General features: G+C 32.4%; 3 protein-coding genes across 3 annotated transcripts in view; 2 read left to right on the top strand and 1 right to left on the bottom strand.

Annotated features, from left to right (window-relative positions):
• Nucleotides 1-27,446, bottom strand: part of LOC125858712 (trans-resveratrol di-O-methyltransferase-like) — an 80,553-nt gene that overhangs the window by 51,246 nt on the left and 1,861 nt on the right. The window lies entirely within an intron of this gene.
• LOC125858645 (photosystem II repair protein PSB27-H1, chloroplastic-like) lies at nucleotides 1,250-1,924 on the top strand. The gene has a single exon (XM_049538478.1). It carries the CDS (start codon nucleotides 1,344-1,346, stop codon nucleotides 1,848-1,850), a length of 507 nt encoding a protein of 168 aa, XP_049394435.1. The 5' UTR covers nucleotides 1,250-1,343; the 3' UTR covers nucleotides 1,851-1,924.
• LOC125858646 (photosystem II repair protein PSB27-H1, chloroplastic-like) lies at nucleotides 4,007-4,603 on the top strand. The gene has a single exon (XM_049538479.1). The coding sequence runs from the start codon at nucleotides 4,023-4,025 to the stop codon at nucleotides 4,527-4,529; it is 507 nt and encodes a 168-aa protein (XP_049394436.1). The 5' UTR covers nucleotides 4,007-4,022; the 3' UTR covers nucleotides 4,530-4,603.

The following is a 27,446-nucleotide window of genomic DNA, read 5'->3' as shown; positions in this document are numbered from 1 at the left end:
AAGATAGATATAAGATTTTAATTTCTATCCTCACTTAGAGAGGTGCACCCAATCATCATTGTATTATTATATGATACTTTAAACGTGGGTTCACACATCTATATTTAAATATTCTTCTTAAAATATAACACTACTATATATGATCTAGAGAGGGGAGCATGGGTTCACGTGAACCCATGGCACCCCCTCTAGATACGCCCCTGAGTTAGACTCAAGATCTATTTCTTTATTTATCATAGTCCTAGTCCTATAGTCAGCCCCCTTTTATATTGTTCATGCTTCAGATGTCCAGTCCTGAACGTGTGGAGGGGTGGGGGTGTTTGAGACTCACATCATTCATTTTAGGGATGGGATGACCTTTTTATATGATCTTGAACGACAATCTTCTTAAGATCTATTAATTTATCAATCTTTGATAAAATAAATTAAGTTATGAGTTTTTTTCCACCTTATAATTAGTAGTAGGGGCATGTCTATACATATTGTACATATGATATATCATAGTTTTTAAATTCTAAATTTGCCCTACTTTTTAAGTCTTTTAGACAAACACCCCCCATAGAAGCTGTGTTGGCTTTGTCCATAGGAATCATTACATAAATAGTCGTCCTAAGCAGTACAAATTACATACTCATTATATGATATATATATATATATATATATATATATAATAAAAAATAGCCGATTGTATAATTTCGTTGTGTATTTGGGCTTGTGGATAATGGATCAATAAAGAAGGACTGTTATGCATAAGATATGATATTCTTAATAGGTCCATAAACACCCCCCTGAATTGGCCATCTTCATTTTGACACTCTATCTCAAACTTAATCATAAAAAAAACTCATAAGTCATAACAAAACAACTCACCTTCTATCTAGAGCAACTTACAAAAATAACTATAATTTAAGAGTTATTAAATTGAAATAGCCATAAGTGTGATATTTACATAAAATGGCTNTTATACATATTAACCTTAATTGAAATAAACTCGAAAATTTCAACTTATTAAAGCTAATAATTATAATTAAACAAAATGACATATTTTAAATAGTTAACTTATGTAATATATATATATATATTGAGAAGAATTTAATTCGATAGTGTCTAATAGAAAAACTTTATCGTAGAATCTAAACTTTTCGAGAAATTGAGCAAATGTCCAGGTCACTCCCATATATCATACTAAAAATCTAACTATACCTTTTCTCATCCATAAACTATATAGTATCTTGATAAGATGATAAGACACGTGGCACTAATGTCCCTCCCTCACCAAAACTACAACACCTCTCTCTTTCCCCAAGTTTTCCCTTTCTCTCAAAAAAAAAAAAATCAAATCAATGGCTTCTCCAACCCTAATCACCCCATCCACATCAACCCCCAAATCCCTCATCACTCCAATCCGATCAAAACTCATCTCCTCCGTCACCACCACCACCACCACCCTCCGCCGCCGCGAATTCCTCTCTCTGTCAGCCGGAATCCTCTCTCCATCCCTTCTCCTTCCCGCTACGTCAGCATTCGCGGCTACCGACGAGGAATACGTGAAGGAAGCATCGGAAGTGATACAGAAGGTGAGATCTACGTTGAATATGGATAAAGGAGATCCGAACATAGCTGATTCAGTTGCTGAGTTAAGAGAAGCGTCGAATTACTGGGTTGCTAAGTACAGAAGAGAGAAGGCTTTGTTGGGTCGGGCTTCGTTTCGTGATATATATTCGGCACTCAATGCTGTTTCTGGCCATTATGTTAGTTTCGGGCCGACTACGCCCATTCCGGCGAAGAGAAAGGTCAGAATCTTGGAAGAAATGGATACTGCTGAGAAGGCTTTACAGAGAGGAAGATAAGAAACCCAATATTATTATTTTTGGTATTATTTAAATTTTCCTATATTTATTTTCTGACTATGAAAATTATATTTATTATAAAGATGAGGAAGTTTGATTTAAAATTCTATCACTTTCGTTAATTACAATTCAAAAAACTCATAATCTCTTTCGTTGGCACGTTTAGTTAGAGAACAAGTTATAACTTTTGATTTTGTGATTAAAATAGCTACGGATAAAATTCCATGATAATTCGTTAATTACTACTGCTTTTAAATGACAAAAAAATTTAAAAAAACGTAACTATTTGTGAATTTTATCCATGTAGCCACCTTTAGAACAACTATTTAAATTTGGAAAAATTACTTAAATACACAACACTTCTTTATTTATTTTCAATATTTCCCTACTCTTTTATTAAAATACAAAAATTCCTTATTTTCCTCCAATTCAACTTAACCGAATACTTTATTAGTTTAAGTATCCGCCCGTTATTAATTAAAGTATCCGCGCTGCTATATTATGCATCCGCCCGTTAATTAAGTATACGTGCTTCTAACAACTTAATAATTTAAGTATCCACCCGTTATTAATTAAAGTATCCGCGCTGATATATTATGCATCCGCCCGTTAATTAAGTATCTGTGCTGCTAACAACTTAATAATTTAAGTATCCGTCCGTTATTAATTAAAGTATTTGCCCTGCTATATTAAGTATCCACACTTCTATATTATGTATCCGAAANAAGATAGATATAAGATTTTAATTTCTATCCTCACTTAGAGAGGTGCACCCAATCATCATTGTATTATTATATGATACTTTAAACGTGGGTTCACACATCTATATTTAAATATTCTTCTTAAAATATAACACTACTATATATGATCTAGAGAGGGGAGCATGGGTTCACGTGAACCCATGGCACCCCCTCTAGATACGCCCCTGAGTTAGACTCAAGATCTATTTCTTTATTTATCATAGTCCTAGTCCTATAGTCAGCCCCCTTTTATATTGTTCATGCTTCAGATGTCCAGTCCTGAACGTGTGGAGGGGTGGGGGTGTTTGAGACTCACATCATTCATTTTAGGGATGGAATGACCTTTTTATATGATCTTGGACGACAATCTTCTTAAGATCTATTAATTTATCAATCTTTGATAAAATAAATTAAGTTATGAGTTTTTTTCCACCTTATAATTAGTAGTAGGGGCATGTCTATACATATTGTACATATGATATATCATAGTTTTTAAATTCTAAATTTGCCCTACTTTTTAAGTCTTTTAGACAAACACCCCCCATAGAAGCTGTGTTGGCTTTCTCCATAGGAATCATTACACAAATAGTCGTCCTAAGCAGTACACATTACATACTCATTATATATATATATATATATATATATATATATATATATATATATATCTCTTTTAAATAAAAAATAGCCGATTGTATAATTTCGTTGTGTATTTAGGCTTGTGGATAATGGATCAATAAAGAAGGACTGTTATGCATAAGATATGATATTCTTAATAGGTCCATAAACACCCCCCTGACTTGGCCCATCTTCATTTTGACACTTCTATCTCAAACTTAATCATAGTAAAAACTCCTAAGTCCTAACAAAACAACTCACCTTTTAATTAACCATCTAAACACACAATAAAGTAATTCTATCAGACACTTATGCCTTAAATTCTTGAAAAAACATTACACATGGTTTTCAAGTGTCTATTACATGTATAAACTAATTATATGATGTATATCACCTTCTTAATTATACATATTAACCTTAATTGAAATAAACTCGAAAATTTCAACTTATTAAAGCTAATAATTATAATTAAACAAAATGACATATTTTAAATAGTTAACTTATGTAATATATATATTTTTTAAACTGTCCTATAAAAATGTTATGTATCCATAAATGAAAAGAATTTAATTTGATAGTGTCTAATAGAAAAACTTTATCGTAGTGTCTAAACTTTTCGAGAAATTGAGCAAATGTCCAGGTCACTCCCATATATCATACTAAAAATCTAACTATACCTTTTCTCATCCATAAACTATATAGTATCTTGATAAGATGATAAGACACGTGGCACTAATGTCCCTCCCTCACCAAAACTACAACACCTCTCTCTTTCCCCAAGTTTTCCCTTTCTCTCAAAAAAAAAAAAATCAAATCAATGGCTTCTCCAACCCTAATCACCCCATCCACATCAACCCCCAAATCCCTCATCACTCCAATCCGATCAAAACTCATCTCCTCCATCACCACCACCACCACCACCCTCCGCCGCCGCGAATTCCTCTCTCTGTCAGCCGGAATCCTCTCTCCATCCCTTCTCCTTCCCGCCACGTCAGCATTCGCGGCTACCGACGAGGAATACGTGAAGGAAGCATCGGAAGTGATACAGAAGGTGAGATCTACTTTGAATATGGATAAAGGAGATCCGAACATAGCTGATTCAGTTGCTGAGTTAAGAGAAGCGTCGAATTACTGGGTTGCTAAGTACAGAAGAGAGAAGGCTTTGTTGGGTCGGGCTTCGTTTCGTGATATATATTCGGCACTCAATGCTGTTTCTGGCCATTATGTTAGTTTCGGGCCGACTACGCCCATTCCGGCGAAGAGAAAGGTCAGAATCTTGGAAGAAATGGATACTGCTGAGAAGGCTTTACAGAGAGGAAGATAAGAAACCCAATATTATTATTTTTGGTATTATTTAAATTTTCCTATATTTATTTTCTGACTATGAAAATTATATTTATTATAAAGATGAGGAAGTTTGATTTAAAATTCTATCACTTTCGTTAATTACAATTCAAAAAACTCATAATCTCTTTCGTTGGCACGTTTAGTTAGAGAACAAGTTATAACTTTTGATTTTGTGATTAAAATAGCTACGGATAAAATTCCATGATAATTCGTTAATTACTACTGCTTTTAAATGACAAAAAAATTTAAAAAAACGTAACTATTTGTGAATTTTATCCATGTAGCCACCTTTAGAACAACTATTTAAATTATAGCTAGACTTACATATTATTTAATTAGAGGAGAAGAAAGCATAAGGAGAATATGAAAGTCTCATATGAATTAGTAGTGATTAATTTAATGTATTTTTCTCATAATTGGATTCAAGATGATAATTTTCGTTGATATGGAGATTAACAAGAATTGCCCTTTAACTTGGCAACTGAGTTGTATTATGCTACGTGTGATATTTGTTTATTTGTTCAATTTTATGTAAATTTTAAGTGTTTATTTATAAGCAGTTTAAAATGGCTGTCAGTGCACTTCCACCATTTTTCACTTTTAGTAAATAACCTTTTTTTTGGGAACTTTCACATATAGTCACTCAAAAATTGCCTAATTATTCTACATAACTATAGTTTGATAATTACAATTCGTAGATACATGTCATAGGGAGGAGAGAGGCGAGCGAGACTGGGAGAGAGAGGCGAGTGAGAGAGAGGTGAATTGTATATGTATATCGGTTAAATAATTGTATATTATACATATGTCTTTGTATATATGGCAAGCGAGATTGGGAGAGGGAGGAGAGAGGCGAGCGAGATTGGGAGAGGAAAGAGAGAAGCGAGCGAGAGAGAGGCAGAGAATGGGAGAGATGTGAATTGTATATGTATATCGGTTAGATAATTGTATATTATACATATGTATTTGTATATTCTGGTGAATTATACATATACAAACGTGACTAATTATACAAACTCGAAGTCAGCTCACGTAATTTATGTATAATGTTAGTTGCGAGTGGTAATTATAGCAAACTATAGCTATGATGAGTAATTAAGTAATATAAGTTTGCTTAATCGCGTGATTTTTCTTTTTCTTTTTATTTCTCTCGTAACTAATGGACCTTTTAAGTAAATGAAAATATTATACCACGGTTAGGAAATTTGCAAGTTATTACAAACATAAGACTATGGTCTAATATTTCATGGAAAAATCACACCATATTCACATTTAAGAGATAATACTATGGGTTTTAAACACTCTTAAAAAATTCTTACTTATAACAGTTTATTTACGAGTTATATCATATCAATTAAATTTAAGTTTATTTAAAAATCAATTACAATTTTATTTAATAAATGATTAATCTCTTTATATTTTTATATTATTAATTATTAATAGTTATTTAATTTGATTGCAGTTCCTTTTTTAAAACAAAAATTATCAGTTACACAAATTTAAGGATTTACATTGATTAGAGTTTCTTGATTACTGTTACACTCCAAACCTCCCATACGTTAATCCCCCCCACGCCTATCCAATACTACACACCACCACCCCACTACCCACATTCACAATCGTCCCTCCCATCTTTCTCACTACCCCACATTCATAATCGTTCCTCCCATCTTTCTCACCTCTCCACTACCCCAACTTCACAATCGTCCCTCTCGTTCCGTTTCTCATCATCATCATGTCAAAGAAAATCATTGTAACGCCTCGAAAGAGTCCTCGATTAGTTGAAGAAGCTTCTATGGATGAAGTACATGCTCCAACTTTCAATATATTGACTCAAATCTCGCCGTCAAAAAATGTTAAAACTCCGGCAAATGGTGGTTCCTCTCATTTGTAGGATCAAAAGGAGAAAAAAACGAAGCAAAGAAAAGGGTGAGTCCGGCAGATCAAAAGGAAAAGAAGAAGAAGGGGAAAATTGTAGAAACCCCTTCTGATTTTGTTAGTGAAATAAAAAAGAAAAAACAAAAAAAGCATCAAATGTAGAAGTTGCTCAATCTCCAAACCATCAACAAGAAGAACAACAAAAAAAAGGAATCAGAAATCTCAAAGTCCGAAAAAAGCAAAAAAATTGTTAGGGTAAGTACTATATTTATTTATTTTTCACATTATTCAAATTAATGATTTTTTTACTAAAAATATCACATTATGCTTATTGTTGTTTCAAAACTTTTGTTTGGGTGAAACTTGTACGAAATCTGAATAATATGTGTATGAATCTGACTTTAATATATGATTTTTGGATATTGTATGAATTGTGATATAACATTGGTACGCAAATGGTATGAATTCTGTTTTAACATTGGTGTGATTGTCTCTTGAATGTGTATACGGTATGAATTGTTAAATTAGTATGTAAATAGTATGAATTGTTAAATTACTCTGCTTTGTATGAATTTTGACTAATATTAATATGAAATTGGGATTTTTCATAATAGGAAGGTTTCTTTTTCAATTTATCCATTAATGTATTTAAATTTTTAATATTGGTATGAAAATTGTATAAATTGATATTAAATGTTGTTTTGAAAATTATTTTTATTGTAGTTGGATAAATTTATGAAAGTAGCTTGTTAAATGTCACAGTGCACATGAAGCTGGTATGATGTTTGAATAATATTGGTGTGAATTTTTTTTCAAATATGGTATAATGTATAACTAAAATTTTTGTGTATGAAACATGAATAATATTGGTACGAACATACTTTTATATATGTTTTATGAATGTTTGTATGAAATTGATTTATTTTTTATATAATTTATGTGATATAATTTAATTATAACTACTTATAAATTGAAGTTGGTGTTGAAATGAAACATGAAAAATATTGGTATGAAGTATGTTTTAATTTAGTATAAACAATTTTATTTTATAGGCAAGGAAGGTATCCACACACTGGTCTTCATGCATAAACATGAATGTTTTTGGTGATATGTTGAAATTCCTCGGGCAAGAAAGGTTTCAACAATTTTTGAAACAAACACCATTTGGTGTATTTTATGAGATACACCACATAAAGATTCAATGTCAGTTATTGCGCCATTTGTTACTTCTTGAAACTGAAAACATTAGAGACGACATGTTTATTGTCAAAATAAACGGTACAGTACTACGTTTTGGAATTAAGGAATTCGCATTAGTAACTGGTCTCAAATGTGAACTCCTTACCGACTTTGTTTCAGATCCGTCTATTCCAAATAGACTTATCCAAAAGTATTTTGGCGGAATGATCAAAGTCCCTAAGTTAAACTTCTTGAGTAAGCTTAAAGAGGCTAACTTATTTGAGCCCGAAGACCATTTTAAAATTGGTGTTCTGTACTTCATTAGTATCCAAAATAGCCATACCTAGAATGTACTTTGATTTGGTTGATTCCGGTCAATATGTCACCTTTCCATGGGGTAATGAATGTTTCAGATTGACTCTTAAAGCTTGCAGTTGTAGGTTGAGAAATAATCGTACATCATTCAAATTTAGCCAATTCCACTTAGCGTTGTAGAATTGGTTTTATGATTGTTGTCATCCTTTTGACAACTCAGTTGCTATCCGTGTTGCAACTGGCACACCGCGTATTCTCAACTAGAAGACATCGAATGAGAGTATTTTCTTCGATGACTTAAAGAATACAATTTTCAAAACATATAGCAACAAAGTCATTTTTTAGTTATTGTCCTTTAATAATTATCATTTATTATTTTTTTTTATAATTTTTAATTCTCACATCTTATTTTGTTATTACAGCATAAATTAAAGAACATAGTGCTTACTGACGAAAAGATGAATGCCATTGATCAGAACAATTTACATGAATCTTCTAGTCACAATGAGACAGAAAATCAAGCAACATTAGAAAGGAACGATATTGACTTCGATGAAAAATATACTGAGTTGAAAAAGAAAATTGCAGAGGTATACAATAAAAAATTATCATTTAATATTTTTTTTACATATTACAAAGAATTTATTCACTTTTAATGTTTAATGACAAGTTCGAGGGGAGCTGAAAGAACTGAAGGATAATGTTATTTTCCCAATCCCTTTTCAATTACTTAATATTAATTATTTTTCTCTAATATTTTAATGTTTAACATATATGTTTATATCTATTGACAAGGTTGATAAGCACATGACCAGATTGAAAGCATATGTCGATGATTCGACAAAGTTGATAATCGATGAGATTAGGTCTTTAAGAGGTCAACCTACACAAACATCACACCAAGAGGTATTAAATGGTATTAAAGGATTTGAGAAAGTTAAGAACTGAATCAATTGTTGTATCTCTATTTTTGGTCTGAAATTGATATTATCATGGTATGAATTGTGTATGTGCCAGTAATTATGACTTTGGATTGAAGTTAGTACTATATTGATATGACTTTGGACTGAAGTTAGTACTATATTGGTATGACTTTGGACTGAAGTTAGTACTATATTGGTATGACTTTGGACTGAAGTTAGTACTATATTGGTATGAATTTTATATGAGCAAATCTTATGCATTATTTTCTAGTTTTATGTTTGTTTGATATTGATATTATGTTGGTATGAATATTGAATGAAGTAGTTCTTATGCATTTTTTTGTTGGTTTTTGTCAATGGTATTATAAAATTTGTATTAGCTTTTGTATGAATAATGTATGAATTGATATTGTACATTATTTTATGTTGGTTCAATTTTGATATTAATATAGTATTAAATTTCTGAAAGGCAATATTCATGTCAGGTTATTGTTGTTGGTTTAAAATTAGTATTAATCTTGTATAAAATTTGTATGAGACAGTTTTTACGCACGCATGATTGTATGGTTGAATTTTATATTACTTCATACATTAGGATGATGCCCATCAACATGTTGAAGAATCTGAAAAAGCTCTAATGGATCAGCCTTCAGTTTCAATGAGGGAATACGTTGATATTTCAAACACCGATGGTATGAGAACCAATTCTAATATAATATGCATATTCGCTTACAAAGTTTTTTTAACATTAAATTTTCTTTTTTAAATATATAGCTGAAGCGCAAAATTCAATTGACCAAACAGTTGGTCGTGTGGATCATGCTGATATACCTGGATCATCAACTTCAAAACCACCAACACTGGATGATTATCCTGATTTGACCATGACACAGATTGTTGAACTTGATTCAATTCTCAATGCTAATAGAACTCCAAATGTGCAACCAAACAATAAGAACCTCGACAAGTATGACACATCTCCGTACATTCAATTGTCGAAAGGCGAAAGCAGTTTGAGAAGAGTTCATATTTTCTGTCGTATCAAATATTCATTTGAAAGTCACAATGGGTTTGAGGTTGTAGCTGAGTTGATTGATGAGTTTAATAAATGAGTTTTCAAAAATGTTTCATCTAGGCGTGACATGTATATGTGTAAATAAATCCAATTTATTTTTTTAAATATTATCCAATCAATGCGTATACAATGTTTTTTATATATCTTTAACGTTCACAGGAAATCTGCTTATTCAAAGATCAACGATAAATTTGAACCTCAAATGGACTTTGGTGTTGTCAAAGTTTCAGAAATGGATTTTTTCAACATAATGGTTAAAACTAGCAGGCCTTGGGAGCACGGGGTAAGTCATATCTATCAACTTTTTAAATAGTTAATTTACAACTCGTATTCCAGATTTTTGTGATTATATTTGTAGTTTTTGTTTAACATCTGTTTTGAAATTGATATCCATTTTATATGATGGTCTTATACAATAGCCACCATGTATGCATTTTGAATGATTTCGGAATAACCTTGGTATAAAATGTTCGCTAATATGAAGAATACATTATATATTAAACTTGTATGAATTTTATATCCAACAGTGTTCATGTATGTAATTGGTATGATTATTGAATGAATTTGGTATAAAAACAAACTTTCATGAACAACATTAAACAAGTAGCTAGAATGAAATTGATATTCATTCTATACATTTGAAACATTTTTTAATGGCTTGTTATTTGATAACAACATGTTAATACCATTATGTATTATCTGCGAAAGAAGGCAAAGTTCTCTCCAATATCACTATCATACAGTACGGTTGACTGTTGGTTTATGACGTGGGTTGATAACATTGAGAAACAATGGAGAGATTCAAATTACGACATGAGATCCATTTCTCCTGACCACGATGTTGGTCAGTGCATCAGAGGTTTCAAACTGCTTGCCAATATTCCTTGGGACAGTGTTGATGATGTCATTATTCCTGTCAATGTTAGTGAATCATTTCATTGGTTGTTGGTTGTCTTCCGAATCAAGCTTAGATGTCTACATCTATATGATTCGATGAGCGAATGATATGTTCACACCAAGAAAGTTAATGAAGCTGTTGGTAAACTTGTTACAATGATACCACTTTTTTTGATGAGCACGAGATTTTATGGTAAAAGGCTTGATCTGTATGTCAATTAACTCCCCAAATATGTTGACAAGTCTCAATCTGACCCACTTGAACTCAAGCATATGATGTATATGCCTCAACAAGAAGATAGTTCCAAGTATGTATTTCTATACTTTACTGATTTCATCAGAAAGTTAACTTAATTTATTTCTTAAAATGATTTTTCTTTTAATTTTTTTTCCAGTGATTGTGGTTTGTACACATGTCTATTTGCTGAATACATCAGTAATGGTGTTTTTGATATGAGTTCTGTTGATATTGATGCAAAGTACCATTGTCAAAGGTATGCCACAATCATATGGCAGTATGGAAAAACAAAGTATGAGGATGGCGCGATTAACGAGAATGAAGAAACTGGTACAATTGCTAGCAAATTTGATGGACCTCGCATAGCAAAAGAACATGCTCCGAATACCAGCAATTATCCTACACGAAGACCACAAATTTTTTTTTGAGATAGTTGATTGCACCTTCTACTTTTTTGAATTACATGTTTTTTTTTAACTTTTGGACAATATTTTTGTGTTTCAGTATTTGATGTATATAATATCCATTGTTTTATTCTAGTCAGATACCATCTAAATTTGAATTAGTGACAGGCTATTATAATTCAGGATACTTGTATATCAGACTGCATACCATTTGGATACACCATTTGAAAGATATATTACACATTGAGTATAATAGTTTTCGGGATGACAGTTATAAACAAACTTCATACCAATTGAATTCACCATTTAGACTTACTGATATTACTGTGTATTACTAACTAGAAACAAAAAAGAATAGCAATTTATAGTTCATGAACCAACTTTTTCTTATAATTGGTATTCAAACTGTACACTTATGACATCCAAATCCATTCATTCATGATTTTTTTACTTCATATTCTAACACAAAAAATAAAAAAATAAAAAATGAATGAAGTTGGTATCCAATCTGTATAAATAACTTGAAGATATGATTATGCCAATGTAAAATAGTGATCATTGTATTTTGTAACAACCTCAATTAGTCAATTACATCTTGTTTTATATTATTCAAATTGGACACCTAATGGATACCAAATTATTACTAATTGTAAATTATATTCTCTTAACAAGCATGATTAAGTACTTTAAAGATGTATGAAATTGATATACAATTTGTATAAATACTGAAAGAAACGAATCTGACAATCTAAAACAACGATCATTAACGTTTGCACCAAAATTAATTACATCTTGTTTTATTTTGATTTAGAATAGGACACCAGTTGGATACCAAATTAATACTCATGAAAACTTACATTAAATAATATCAACTGCTATTAGACTACCAAATGCATACCATAATTACTTTATATAATTATCACTAATATGAACACTATCTTATATATTAAACTGGAATGAATTTTATTTTCAGCAGTATGCAGTTTGTATAATTAATGAATAAATCTTGTATAAAACATGAACAGTATATTAAACACTTAGCTGTAATGCATTTCATACAAATTCTATTTCATATCATAACAAAACATGAGTCTAAAAGACAAAATAAAATAAAATTTTTATATAGTCTAAACAAATAAACTATCATTTTTTTGGCGCAGGATAATTTGAACATGTCATCCTGTTGTGGCCCATTTGACGATATCTACTGCATGTAACTTTAAGCCTTTTGAATTTCACATCAACAAACCCCTTCCAGCGTTTAAGTTGCGGTCTTCCTACCGTTCTCTTTGGACCAGGCGACATCAATTTAGGCTTTGAAACATAACTTGGTATATCCTATGTACTCTCGCAAGTGAGAGGTTCAATAGGGATCGCATATGCATCTTGAAAATTCTTCAAGCAATAAAAAGGTGAGAAATAATATGTTTCGTGCAGTATGTTATACCAAAGAACTGCCATTCCATGTCCGCATGGTATCTCATCATTTTGAAATCTTCCGCAACTATATTTCATGGTGTTTAAGCATACTCTGTACCGCTTTGGTCAATCAACAACAACATGCATATGAACTGTTGATGGTATTACCTAACACACTAAAATATTGGTCATTAAAATGCTGTCACAAAAAAATAAGCCACAAAAAATGTTTCTGTCACGACCCGAGTCTACACCCTAGACGTGACCGGCGTTCAAGAACCAATGATGGTCCCCAAGCGAACCCTCATCCTGGATGATTACAAGCGGAAGACTAACTTAAGCATGCAAAGACTTAAAACTACATAAAATTCAATAAACTAAACTTTTCGAAACTTTAACTCAAATGAACAACATAAAATAAAAATAATATATTCAACTTGCCATAAAATAGACAACTTAAGTCTTTAAAACATTTAATAAAATAAATGAATAATACAAACTTCTCAACTATACTGACTATCTACGAAACCTCTAACTGATAAAGATGGAAGTCGGGACAAGACTCACGACATCCTGACTAAACTGAAAAGTAAATGAAATCCTTCAGAAACAAGAGGGCTCACCATAGCTAACTTGAACTCCCGGATGTATCAACGAATCTCTTGTTGATGATCCGGGATACCTGTGTTTGCATCATGAAAAGGCGCAGGCCAAGTGGGTCAGTACGTGGAATGTACGAACATGTAAGGGGAATTCTAAAACATAAACATAAGTTTGAAACTTGATATAAAAGAAACATACTTACCTCTTCTCAAACTTACTCAACTCAAGGAATACTCAAGGATACTCAAACTTACTCAACTCAGAAGTACTCAAGGATAAGATACTCAACTTAGAGATAAGATACTCAACTCAAAGATATGATATTCGACTCTGGGTACTCAACTCAATATAAAGCAACCATACACATGCAATATATGGAAAGCTTTATAAAACAGTAAAAACAACTTAGTTCGTTAAAGAAAATGCAATAACAAACTCAACTTTAATTATATAATAGAGTAGTATAGTTTCTGTGGGTGATTCTCTAACCGACTACCACCACTAATAGCCTAAGTGGTGATACAACATTTTACCTCACGATGCCAAGGACCGTCCTATGCCTTGTCGGGGGTATAGAACCTAACTCACTAAGTGGATCCACTAGTCTATACTATAATCATCTTAAGGAGTCATCTAAAAAGTATGATCATTTACTACCCATGATGACTACATGGTTTATGAAGACGTGAGTTATCTGAACTCAAACTCTCCCCTATATCGGTGCTCAATACTACCCCTAAAATACACTTAGCTCATTTATTTGTAAAAACAAAATTCTTTCTTTAGTTTGAGATAATTACTCAAAAACTTAGCTTAAAAGCTCTCTTGGAATCGATGTTCCCTTTCTTGCTCAAAACTCTTTTGGAAATCTCTGTTTCCTCTCATCTTAAATGTGAAAACATTTACTCTTGGGAATACTTAATTCCCATATATCATTTTAAAGAAAATGAACTTTACTCTTACTTTTTACTCAACTTAAACAAGGCGTAAGTCTTAAAACAAAGTTTAAACATTTGTAAAAGACTTCTTAAAAATATGGTTCATGCCGAATTATGGACTTGAACAACTCAATGTAAGGTTTTTAATATCCATATATAGACTCAAATACTTGGAACTCAAAATCTTCAATGATACTATTAATTTCAAGAATGCTCAAATCAGAGTGTTCATGCGAAATTATGAGCATGAACTACTCAACTCAAGGACTCAAAGATACTTCTCATCTCAAGATTGTGCGACTTATAATGTTCATGCGAAATTATGGGCATGAACAACTCAACTCATGGACTTCATGGGTAATAGGTAATAGTCCCATGATTAGGATTATAATCTCAGAAGGGTTAGGAACTCGACACTCAAGACTTAGGACTTGAAGATACTACTTCTTTTAAAGATACTAAACTGATGGAGTTCATGTGGAAGTTATGGGCATGAACGATTCGACTCAAGGGTCAAAATATCAATATGGAATTCACGTATACGACTCTTCTCATTCTCTTAATTACTTTCTTCCTCAAAACTTAGTTCAAATCAATAGTTGATCTCAAGGGATTCGCAATTGAACTCAAAGACTTTCTTGAACTCTACTCTTTAACTTTCTCTTGTAAGTGAATTATGAATTCAAGGGTTATGGTTCATGATATGAATGATCTTGTAATGATAAAGTAGACTCATGAATACATTCTCCTCACTCCTACTCACTTGCTCGAGTCTTGGAAGAAGTTATTAGAATTTGTAGAAGACTCCTCAAAGGACTCAAAGGGACTTTCTCAACAAATGTTTGAGAGAACTCTGAAAACTTGACTCTCAACTCCATCTTGAATGTGGTTTATGAATTCAAGGTTGTGATTTATGATATGAATGATCTCGTGATGTGTAGGAGTGTTTTTAGATAGATAAACATGAAAAACGATCAAGAAATCAGTGTCTGGAAACAAGTCCGCGATGCAGAGACGAATTAAAATATTTGGTCACAAATTAACTTTTGAGGCAGAGAGGTCCGTGACCTCTCAGCGACGTAAAGAAAAACTTTGTGAAATGGGGAGGCAGGTTCGCGACACGTACTGGGTTGCTAGATTCACCTGACTTTTTCCTTCTTCATTTTCTAACCCCAATTCGCCTAAAGTCTATTATTTTTCTCAATCCCTCTTTAGATTTAGATACCCAGCACATTAACACAAGAACCTACTCATATACAACTCTAAAATCGACATGATTTCATCAAGAACTCAACAATCTGATATAAACTCAAGAACTAAAGACAATTTTAAGAACATAATTCAAGAACATTATACTTTCAACTTTCTAGAACGAACTTAACGCTGAAATTAACATGATTGACGTGTGGGTGAACAAACCCAACACTATGAAAGCTTACATACCTAAAAGAATTATCCTCTTGAAGCAACTTGAAGGAAAACCTTTGAAGAAGAACCCTAGCCTTAGTTTTTTCTTGAATTTCTTGAGCATAGAATCTTTGTAGTGAATGAGAGGGTTTAGATTTAAGAAAACTGATTTTCTACACGTTTAGGACAATTTAGATGACCTCCTAAGGGTTTTTAGGACTAAAATACCCCTAAAGAAATAATTAAAATGAGCTGGAAGTTGGAAAGATCTTTCACCAGGCAGTGAGGTCCGTGTTGGCTCCGGGTCGCGCAGCTGCTGCCAGGTTTGCGCGACGTTAGTAAATCCGTTATAACTTTTTACTCAGTGCTCAGAATTGAGCAAACTCGGTGGCGTTGAAAATATATTTCGAAGACCTTTCCTAAGGTATCTAGTAGCACACCTAAATCATTTTTATCTAGTAGTTATGGTCATTTAAAGTCGACCCAAAACTCATACTTAGCTTAACATGCAAAATTTCAGATTTTGCTATTTCCAATTCGATTCTTTTTGGAACTCAAGGTGCTACGTCTAGTGACCTTAACACTCAAAATTTTTTAAATTCTTTGCAAAAATCTCACTCACTACAAATAAGGGTTCGAGTCTTAGTTCAAAAATTTTCTAGGGTGTTATAATATCTCCCCTTTGGGATCAATCGTCCTCGAATGTTGACTGGACTGGGTATGGAATGGGTTACTCTTACTAAGGTTTGAGTCTAATGATCTGCTCTTACTATATTCAATCTTAACCCAAATCCTTAAGTTTAGAATCTATACTTCTCTATAGGGAATCTCATCTCAAACTATTACTCTTTACTACCACATTCAATCTTAGTACTCTAACAACTCCATGAACTCCTACTATCCAGCTCCTTAGAAATTCTCAACACGTGACCTGATTTCTCATCTTATTATCTCTTCCTAAGGTCTAAATCTAACACTTGAAGGCTATGGACCTATTCTACATTGACAACTCAATTATGCTATCTAGGCACACATGGAAAATTATAACTTAATTGGAACCTCATCCGGTAACGTACTGTCTCGACACACTTCTTAATGCTCTTGTTACTCTTGTGACTTAGACACACTTCACTGCCCTTATCTAAACGTTAGGGTCTCTCACTTGTACCACCCATATCTATTGCAGCTAATCACCTCGATTTCTTCAAGTCTTCTAGATCAAATCTTAAGACTAACATCATTACCCTCATGTTGCCATTCCTTTTATCATGACATTCATCTCAAATTCAAGCTTAATGTTTATGACTAAACCCAAATATTAATATGATTGCTCGCTTACTATACTAACTTATAATTACTATATACAAATTCAGAAGCACTCGTCCACTAGGACCTTTTGACAAATAGTCAATCGTCATCTCTTAGTCTTTATACTTACAATTACTATCACCTTCGACTTCGCAACATAAGTACTATTCACTCATTCACTATTTATCAATGCCTAATTAGTTCTATTACACTTTGAATATTATGGGCTCTCCCTCAAACTCATAAGCCTAGATTAGAGCTATAACCTCATGAATACTCTTTCTCTTCTATTCACCACTTACACTTAGTTATTTCCTACACAATGACACTTCATCACCAACTCCTTTCTAGCTACAACACACTCTACCTCCTATGACGGAATCTTCACAACTCATCACTGCTTAGTCTATCCATAAGGGAAAACTCCTCATTACTAACTTACTAGGTACATGACTATAGTAACATAGCTTGTCACAACACCATCTCCCTTACTTAGATTACTAAACCTCTACATACTTTCCTCTAACTCTTGGCTCTTTCACAACTATTGCTCATGATCTCATAACTTATGTTACCCATCACGGTGAAAATACTACCCAAGCTCTAAAATACTTCCTCATAAGGATCTCAGCTGAAACAAGGCTTAAGGAAAAGAGTACAACTCACTTTTAGCTCAAACGCACGATTCAAATGAATATGGGTGCATTCCTCTGAAACTGAACACTTAGCTTACTCTTGGACTTCTCTTAAGCCCCACTGGAGTCTCATGACTTCCTCAAAACTCTTGCTAAGAACAACTCATCGACAAAGAACTGACTCTACTTTTCAACAACTTCTAGTATGATGGGTAGTCGAATGATTCTGAGAAACGCATGAGTTAGAATAAGTCTCTATAGCATAGCTCTATTGCACGATTAAAAGTATGAAATAAGGGAAATTTTTCTTAAATGTCTGCAATCCCTCATTTATAGAAGTGGGGCCCTCACAACCCTAAACGAGAACCTACTGACACAGCTTTATAGACACCATAGGACACTTAAACTCTGGGCTCTGATACCAAGTTTGTCACGACCCGAGTCTACACCCTGGACGTGGCCGACACTCAAGAACCATTGATGGTCCCCAAGCGAACCCTCATCCTGACTGACTACAAGCGGAAGACTAACTTAAGCATGCAAAAGTTTAAAACTGAATAAAATTCAATAAACTCAACTTTTCGAAACTTTAACTCAAATGAACAACTTAGAATAAAAATAATATATTCAACTTTCCATAAAATAGACAACTTAAGTCTTTAAAATATTTAATAAAATAAATGAATAATACAAACTTCTCAACTATACTGACTATGTATGAAGCCTCTAATTGATAAAGATGGAAATTGGGACAATACCCACGACATCCTGACTAAACTGAAAAGTAAATGAAATCCTTCAGAAATAAGGAGGCTCACCATAGCTAACTCGAACTCCCGAATGTATCAACGAATCTCCTGTTGATGATCCCGAATACCTGTGTCTGCATCATGGAAAGACGCAGGCCAAATGGCTTAGTACGTGGAATGTACGAGTATGTAAGGGGAATTCTAAAACATAAACATAAGTTTGAAAATTGATAAAAAGGAAACGTACTTACCTCTTCTCAAACTTACTCAACTCAAGGAATACTCAAGGATACTCAAAACTACTCAAACTTACTCAACTCAGAAGTACTCAAGGATAAGATACTCAACTCAAAGATAAGATACTCAACTAAAAGATATGATATTCGACTCTGGGTACTCAACTCAATATAAAGCAACCATACACATGCAATATATGAAAAGCTTTATAAAACAGTAAAAATAACTTAGTTCGTTAAAGAAAATGGAGAAAATGGTGAAATGCCCCCCAATCTATTACCAGATTCTCAACTACCCACTTAAACTTTACGGGGGTACTATCACCCCCCTGAACTGTTTTAAAATAGAATAAATAAACCCTTAATGCTGAGTTGGCTGAGAAAGTGTATTTCACTCTCTTTGAGAGAGTGAAAAGCGAATAAATAGGGTTGCTTTTATGTTTATTTCATATTTTTATTTTATTTCCTTTCTCTTTCTAATTAAATTAAAATAATCTCCCCCACCCCACCCCAACCGCCCCACACTTCTTCTTCTTCACACTCACCCTACACCTCTTCTTCTTTTTCACACTTTTGCTTTATCTTTATTTTTCAGCACAAATGTCTACAAATTTCTTCAGGAATTCTACATATTAACAATCTCTTACATAATCAAAGAACCTTTAAACAAATTTAGTTATTACTCCCAAATCAAAGTAATAAAATAAAGCACTCAAAAATCAATTTTTTCACCGAAACCCATTTCAAACAAACATAAAATTTTCAATTTCCAACACCTTCACAAAGCTCTTCTGTTAAACGTTAATTATAATTTCACATTCTTGAATTTAACCACAAATTGGGGTATTTTATAAATGGGGCATAAAAATTCAATTGGATCATAATTTTTTTTAATTGTATTAATTTCAATGTTTTAATTTGGTTTGCTACTTTCACCAACATTGAGAAAAGAAAGAAATTGAGTTCAAAATTTATGGCATGCCTATATACTACTTTTGATATATCTCTTCATAAGCCCCCAACATGAGTAAAATGTGTAGCAATGAACTTTGAGAGAAATTGTGGGAATAAGATAAAGATATTGGTCATAGAAACTCTTACTTGTCGGAAAAAAATTATCGTCTTTTCTCTTGCCAGAATGTCAATGGTTGAGAAGTGAGTTTGATAATGGTGATGTTCTGACGCTGACGTGGCGCTGACATGGCATGTGCGTGTGTTACACCACAATACACATGAGTGACTATGTCATTTTAGGGTGAAATTTATTTCCTTACAAAATAGTTTAGGGAGTAATAGGACCCCCGTAAAGTATGATCATGTAATTGGAAATCCGAGCATAGGTTGGAGGAATTTTTGACCATTTTATCAAGAAAATGCAATAACAAACTCAACTTCACTTATATAATATAGTAATATAGTTTTTGTGCGAGATTCTCTAATCGAGAACTACCACTACTAGCCTAAGTGGTGATACAATATTTTACCTCACGCTACCAATGACCGTCTTATACCTTGTCGGGGGTATAGAACCTAACTCAGTAAGTGGATCCACTAGTCTATGCTAAAAGTTTCTTAAGGAGTATCTAAAAAGTATGATCCTTTACTACCCATGATAACTTCATGGTTTATGGAGACGTGAGTTATCTGAACTCAAACTTGCCCCCATATCGGTGCTTAATACTACTCTCAAAATATACTTAGCTCATATATTTGTAAAAACAAAATTATTTCTTTAGTTTGAGATAATTACTCAAAAACTTAGTTTAAAAGCTCTCTTGGAATCGATGTTCCCTTTCTTGCTCAAAACTCTTTTGGAAATCTCTGTTTCCTCTCATCTTAAATGTGAAAACATTTACTCTAGGGAATACTTAGTTCCCATATATCATTTTAAAGAAAATGAACTTTACTCTTACTCTTTACTCAACTTAAACAAGGCTTAAGTCTAAAACAAAGTTTAAACATTTGTAAAAGACTTCTTAAACATATGGTTTATGCCGAATTATGGACTTGAACGACTCAATGCAAGGTTTTCAATAACCATAAATAGACTCAAATACTTGGAGCTCAAGAACTTCAATGATACTACTAATTTCAAGAATGCTCAACTCAGAGGGTTCATGTGGAATTATGAGCATGAACTACTCAACTCAAGGACTCAAAGATACTTATCATCTCAAGATTGTTTGACTTATAATGTTCATGCGGAATTATGGGCATGAACAACTCAACTCATGGACTTTATGGGTAATAGGTAATAGTCCCAGGATTAGGACTATAATCTCACAAGGCTTTGGAACTCGATACTCAAGACTTAGGACATAAAGATACTACTCCTTTCAAAGATTCTAAACTGATGGAGTTCATGCGGAAGTTATAGACATGAACAACTCGACTCAAGGGTAAAAATATCAATATGGAACTCGCGTATACGACTCTTCTCATTCTCTTACTTACTTCCTCAAAATTTAGTTCAAATCAATAGTTGATCTCAAAGGATTCACAATTGAACTCAAAGACTTTCTTGAACTCTACTCTTAAGTCTCTCTTGAATGTGAATTATGAATTCAAGAGTTATGGTTCATGATATGAAGGATCTTGTAATGATAAAGTAGACTCATGAATACATTATTCTCACCCCTACTCACTTGCTCGAGTCTTGAAACAAGTTATTAGAATTTGTAGAAGACTTCTCAAAGGACTCAAAGGGAGTTTCTCAACAAATGTTTGAGAGAACTCTCAAACTTGACTCTCAACTCCACCTTGAATGTGGTTTATGAATTCAAGGTTGTGATTTATGATAGGAATGATCTCGTGATGTGTAAGAGTGTTTTTAGATAGTTAAACATGAAAAATGATCAAGAAATCACTGTTTGGAAACAAGTCCACGACGCAAAGATGAATTAAAATATTTGGTCGCGAGTTAACTTTTGAGGCAGAGAGGTCTGTGACCTCTCCGCGACGCGAAGAAAAACTTTGTGAAATGTGGAGCCAGGTCCGCGACGCGGACTTGGTTGCTAGATTCACCTGACTTTTGTCCTTCTTCATTTTCTAACCCAATTCGCCTAAATTCGATTATTTTTCTCAATCCCTTTTTAGATTTAGATACCCAACACATTAACACAAGAACCTACTCATATACAACTCTAAAATCGACATGATTTCATCAAGAACTCAACAATCTGATATAAACTCAAGGAGTAAAGCCAATTTCAAGAACATTATACTTTCAACTTCTAGAATGAACTTAACACCTAAATTAACATGATTGGCGTGTGGGTGAGCAAACCCAACACTATGGAAGCTTACATACCTGAAAGAATTATCCTCTTGAAGTAACTTGAAGGAAAACCTTTAAAGAAGAACCCTAGCCTTAGTTTTTTCTTCAATTTCTTGAGCGTAGAATCTTTGGAATGAATGAGAGGGTTTAGATTTAAGAAAACTGATTTTCTACACGTTTAGGGCAATGTAGATGATCTCCTAAGGGTTTTTAGGAGTAAAATACCCCTAAAGAAATAATTAAAATGAGCTGGGAGTCGGAAAGATCTTTCACCTGGCAGTGAGGTCCGTGTTGGCTCCGCATCGCGGAGCTATCGCAAAACTGCTGCCAGGTTTGCGTGACGTTAGTAAATATGTCGTAACTTCTTACTTAGAGCTCGGAATTGAGCGAACTCGGTGGCGTTGGAAAGATAATTCGAAGACCTTTCCTAAGGTATCTCGTAGAACACCTAAATCATCCTGATATAGATGTTATGGTAGTTTGAAGTCGATCCATAACTCATACTTAGCTTAACTTTCAAAATTTCAGATTTTGCTATTTCCAATTCGATTCTTTTTGAAACTCAAGGTGCTACGTCTAGTGACCTTACCACTCAAGAAATTTTAAATTTCTTGCAAAAATCTCACTCATTACAAATAAGGGTTTGAGTCTTAGTTCAAAAATTTTCTAGGGTGTTACAGTTTCAACTATATATACAAAATGGATATCCAATTAATTCCAGCTACTTGTATAATGTACTGTTCATGCTAGTTGGCAATTTATACTAAATTCATTTAGTAATAATACAAATTGCATACATGAATACCTTTGCATAGAAATGAATAAAGGAAAAATCATACCATCATACTGGTAGACAAAGCAATACTTTTCTGGAGCTTAAGATCATATTTTTTTGTCAGATCTGATCTAGTTTTTGTAGCCTCCTTGTTGTACTTACGAATCCATGTTTGAACTGTTATCCTCATAAATTCGAGAAGTGAAATCATTGGCAACCTCCTTGACATTATTTAAAGATTCGGCAATATTTGAATTCATGGTCCATATTCGCTTACATTTTGAATAAGCCCTTGATCATTTGCTATACTCGATATGGAATAAATAACCTCTTATTCTTAGATCTATTTGGTCTATTCTTTGCATAATCGCCTCAAATTGTTGTATTGTATAAGCCTTTGCCATGGTAAAAAAAAGCTTCTTCAAATCTTCACTATTCTTATGAAAGTTCTTCAAAACATTACAGCATAAGTGTCATATGCAAACATAATGTTCCAATCCAGGATATACTCTTGCAGTTCCTTTTCATATGCTCTCTCGTTTCTATCTGACATAAAACACATGTTTTTCCTTTCTCCATATGCTTCCCTAAACTGTTCAAAGAACCAGGTTCACGATGCATCATTCTCAGAATCCACTATCGCATAAGCAAGTGAAAGTATGTGATCTGATGCATTATTTTTAAAAAAAAATCATACAGTTTGAAAACTCACCTTATATCATAATTATTCTTGCATATAAATATAAAAGATTCAAATAATACCTCCTGGATCCATAGTGCTTGCAGTCAACATTGTACCACCATATGTGCCTCTTAAGGCTGCCCCCATCAACCACTACAACTGACCTACAATACTCCCAACCTCTAATACATGCTTCTAATGCAACAAATGCATATAAGAAGCTATCACCTTCATTTCTTTCAAATTTTAAAACAGAACCAGGATAGGTCTGCTCCAATATGTATAGATAACCTGAAAGTTTTTCCATTGTTACAATTATTTTTACAATTTGAAATCTGAATATCACAACACAGCAATATATTAACTGGATACAAACTGGTATCAATTGGATTCAGTTTGGACGTAGCATGGATATCAATAGGATACACAATGGAAATCAAATGGATAATGGATACCAATCTGTAAACAAACTGCATGCCAAATGACTACCAAATTGTTGCATTGCTAAAATTCATACCAATTCAGTTCATAAAATAAAATAAAATACAAAAGTTAGTTCAAATAAAAACCTGGTAGTTTAGCATATGACTAGGCCGGATCTCCACGCACCAATTTTATTGCCTTTTCTTTAGCTCACCAGGCCTGTATGTATGTCAGCGAAATATCATGTACTTTCAACATGTTTTCCGCTATAATTTTCGGAGTGTATACAATTGCTGGATCAATAAATTTATCCATTATCAAAACTGCTACAACGTCAGTGATTCCCTGACGCCTTGCATACTCTCTATCTCTAATGGAACAAGTGTGATCCGCACAGTATTTTCTGATTTTGAATAGCCCCGATTGATTCAAACATGATGAATTCATCAACTAGGAACAATTCTCAGAAGGACACTGCATGTGATAAAGTTTGCAGAAAACAAAAAAGATCCATCAAAAACTTATATACCAAATTCATACAAAAATAACTACACATACAAACAATCAATTAAATTATTACCAATAAGAACTACAACGAGATACAAGAAATATGAANACAACTCCATAATGTCGCATCACCTCCATAAGTGTTCCCTTATCCTTGTAAATCTGATTTTCAGCTATAAACAAATTAGAAAGGTCATTGATTACTCTATTTCTTTCATCATTATTTTCATCAATTTCTTCACCCAAATTCATTCCTACTAAGCGGATGGAGTTATTTGAGTATAAATCAAAATTAGTTAGTGGTCTACTAACATCAGAATGTCTCATATCCACAACAACTACATAATCCTGATTATCCATTGTTATATTCTTCAAAGTTATGCACAATGGATATTTCGTAAAGAAATCTACATTAGCTTTCTTTTGATCTTAAAAAAACTCACACACCACCATCATTGTGGATACTAACAGGTGGACATCGATCACTAACTATATATTTTATCTCTATATCATTAATATTATCATCTATCATAAGCTGCGATGTTATCACACTTACTAGACCACTATACATACTAGAAGATTCATAGATAATCACCTCCATCTAAAAATCAACATATTTCCCTGTTTCATTAAAAAAAACAGTTAGTCTTACATAATACAAAGCAATTATAAATATGTTGTATTTATATTAACTTTTCATACCAAAGATAATACAAATTTAATCCATAACTTCATTCTACTCATACAAAAATTACACACACTCGTCATTACTTATTCATACAAATATCATTCAGACAGTATACCAGAATTCATACCATAAAATAGATTTCATAAAAAAACAACATTTCACACTTCATACCAACTTAACACACATTTCATACAAATAATTATACTTCTTACTCATATTTTTTTACACCAATTAGTTCATTCTTCTCACACAAATTTATACACAATCATCAATACTTATTCATAGCAATATCATTCCAGAACATTCTACAATAATTCACACCATAAAAAACATTATATAAAAAATAAATTTCACATTTCATACCAACTTAATACACTTTTCATACAAATCTTCATGCTTCTTACTAATATTTTTTACACAATAGTTAATACACTTTCATACCAATATCATTCAATTTACACTACCAAATTCATTCCTACCTATACATTTTATTTATATTTTCAGAAAAAAAAATAGTATTCCATATTATAATTTTAATCTGCATACCGAATCCAACTCATTATTATTATCATATTGACTATAGAAATACCCGTTTCATAACAATGTTACAACAAATTTCATACTTTTTTCTTCACAAATTTCATAACTTTCAACGATAAAACTATTACTATTATATACATTTATACTCAAATCATTCATATATTAAGCCAATTTCACACGAATTCATGATTTTGACAATATACAAAATAACCAAAAAAAAAAACAGAAACTTTCGTACCAACAAAATCATTAACTACAGTTTCACAAAAATTATTACGTATTATCAACAAAATGCATTGTTTATACAAAAAACATCACAACTTAAATCTAGTGACGATTTACAAAAATAAAATCAGAAAATGTGATTTACAGTTTCATTGTTCTTTTTTTTTTCATTTCAGTAATATACAAATACAAACAATAAATCATAAAAAATATTAACCTGAAGGAGCACATCTACCACCATGTTTAATTAATATAGATAAGAAGTCTTCCATCACAACAAAATAAAGATTTTTTAAACAAAAAAAACTTGATTTACTCGTCAGTGACAAGAATTCTGAAAAAAAAATGAAGAGAGAGAAACGTGGAAGAAGATGTATAAAATCAGAATTTTTAATTAATTTTAACAGATTAAAGTGAATTAAGGAAAATAAATATTCCTAATTAGTTTGAATCTCCTAAATTTATGTTAATTAATAATTATCATCAATCAATTCAAATTTTATTAATACACCTATTTTCATTTTTTTTCTTCAAAATCGATTTTTTATCTTTTTATTTTTTTCAAAACAGATATTTACAATTACTTAAAAAATCTTTTTTTTTTTATAAATAAAATATTACAACTTGAAATTTTTTTTTTACAACTTGAAAGTTTTATTCAACTGCTATAACTTGAAAATATTAGTCTAATATATGTCATATATAAAATTTTCACATATTTCATTTGTAAAGTTTAAAAATCTATGATCTATCAGCTGCAAATGCAAAATTATATGGAAAAATTACAAAAATCCCACCTTTTAGTTTACTTATTACCATTATCCCCTTTAAGTTTTACAAATTTCCAAAATTCCTCATTTTCGCGCATCAGATTAATGTATTAGCACTTATAATATTGTATCTCGTGCATCAGATTAATGTATCAACGCTTATATTATTGTATCTTGCGCATCAGATTAATGTATCACCAATAAGGGTTGTGATATAGTGATAAGTATTCCTTCATCCTTAACCAAGAGGCCTTGGGTTTGAGTCTCCTTGGGTACGTAGCCTCCTTTGTTAAGGAGCATATTACCCTATGGAACCTCTCGGCGCGAATTCGAATTCAGTCGGAATCTAATGTGAGTTCCGGACATCGGATGAGAAACCAAAAAAAAACTCTGGACCACATATTTGACTTCATGCATGGAATTAGACATGTGTTTCACAAACAGGATGAGTTTAAAATTTTAAATTTACCACGTTGAATTTTAAGAGTCGTATGTATGATATTTTTTTGTTAAAGGGTACTTTTTCTTGGACAAAATCTTATACCGTGCAAATACATTTTAATCCAGGCTTTGATATAAATATCGATTACGTAAGAAAAAACAAACCAATAATTAGATGGAAGTACAACGTTACGTATATCAAATAAGTCTTCCGTTATAGTGAGGGGTAAATGTGCACTGCTTTTTGAACGGCAGGGGCATTAATGAACGAAAAGTATGACGGAGGATATTTATATACCATTTGCGATAGTTCAGGGTATATTTATCCTTTTTTCCTTTATTATATTGTATTTTACTAGAGT

This window comes from Solanum stenotomum, chromosome 3 (assembly GCF_019186545.1).
Source record: "Solanum stenotomum isolate F172 chromosome 3, ASM1918654v1, whole genome shotgun sequence".
Classification (NCBI taxonomy): Eukaryota; Viridiplantae; Streptophyta; class Magnoliopsida; order Solanales; family Solanaceae; genus Solanum; species Solanum stenotomum.
This window is presented reverse-complemented; position numbering and strand designations above follow the sequence as displayed.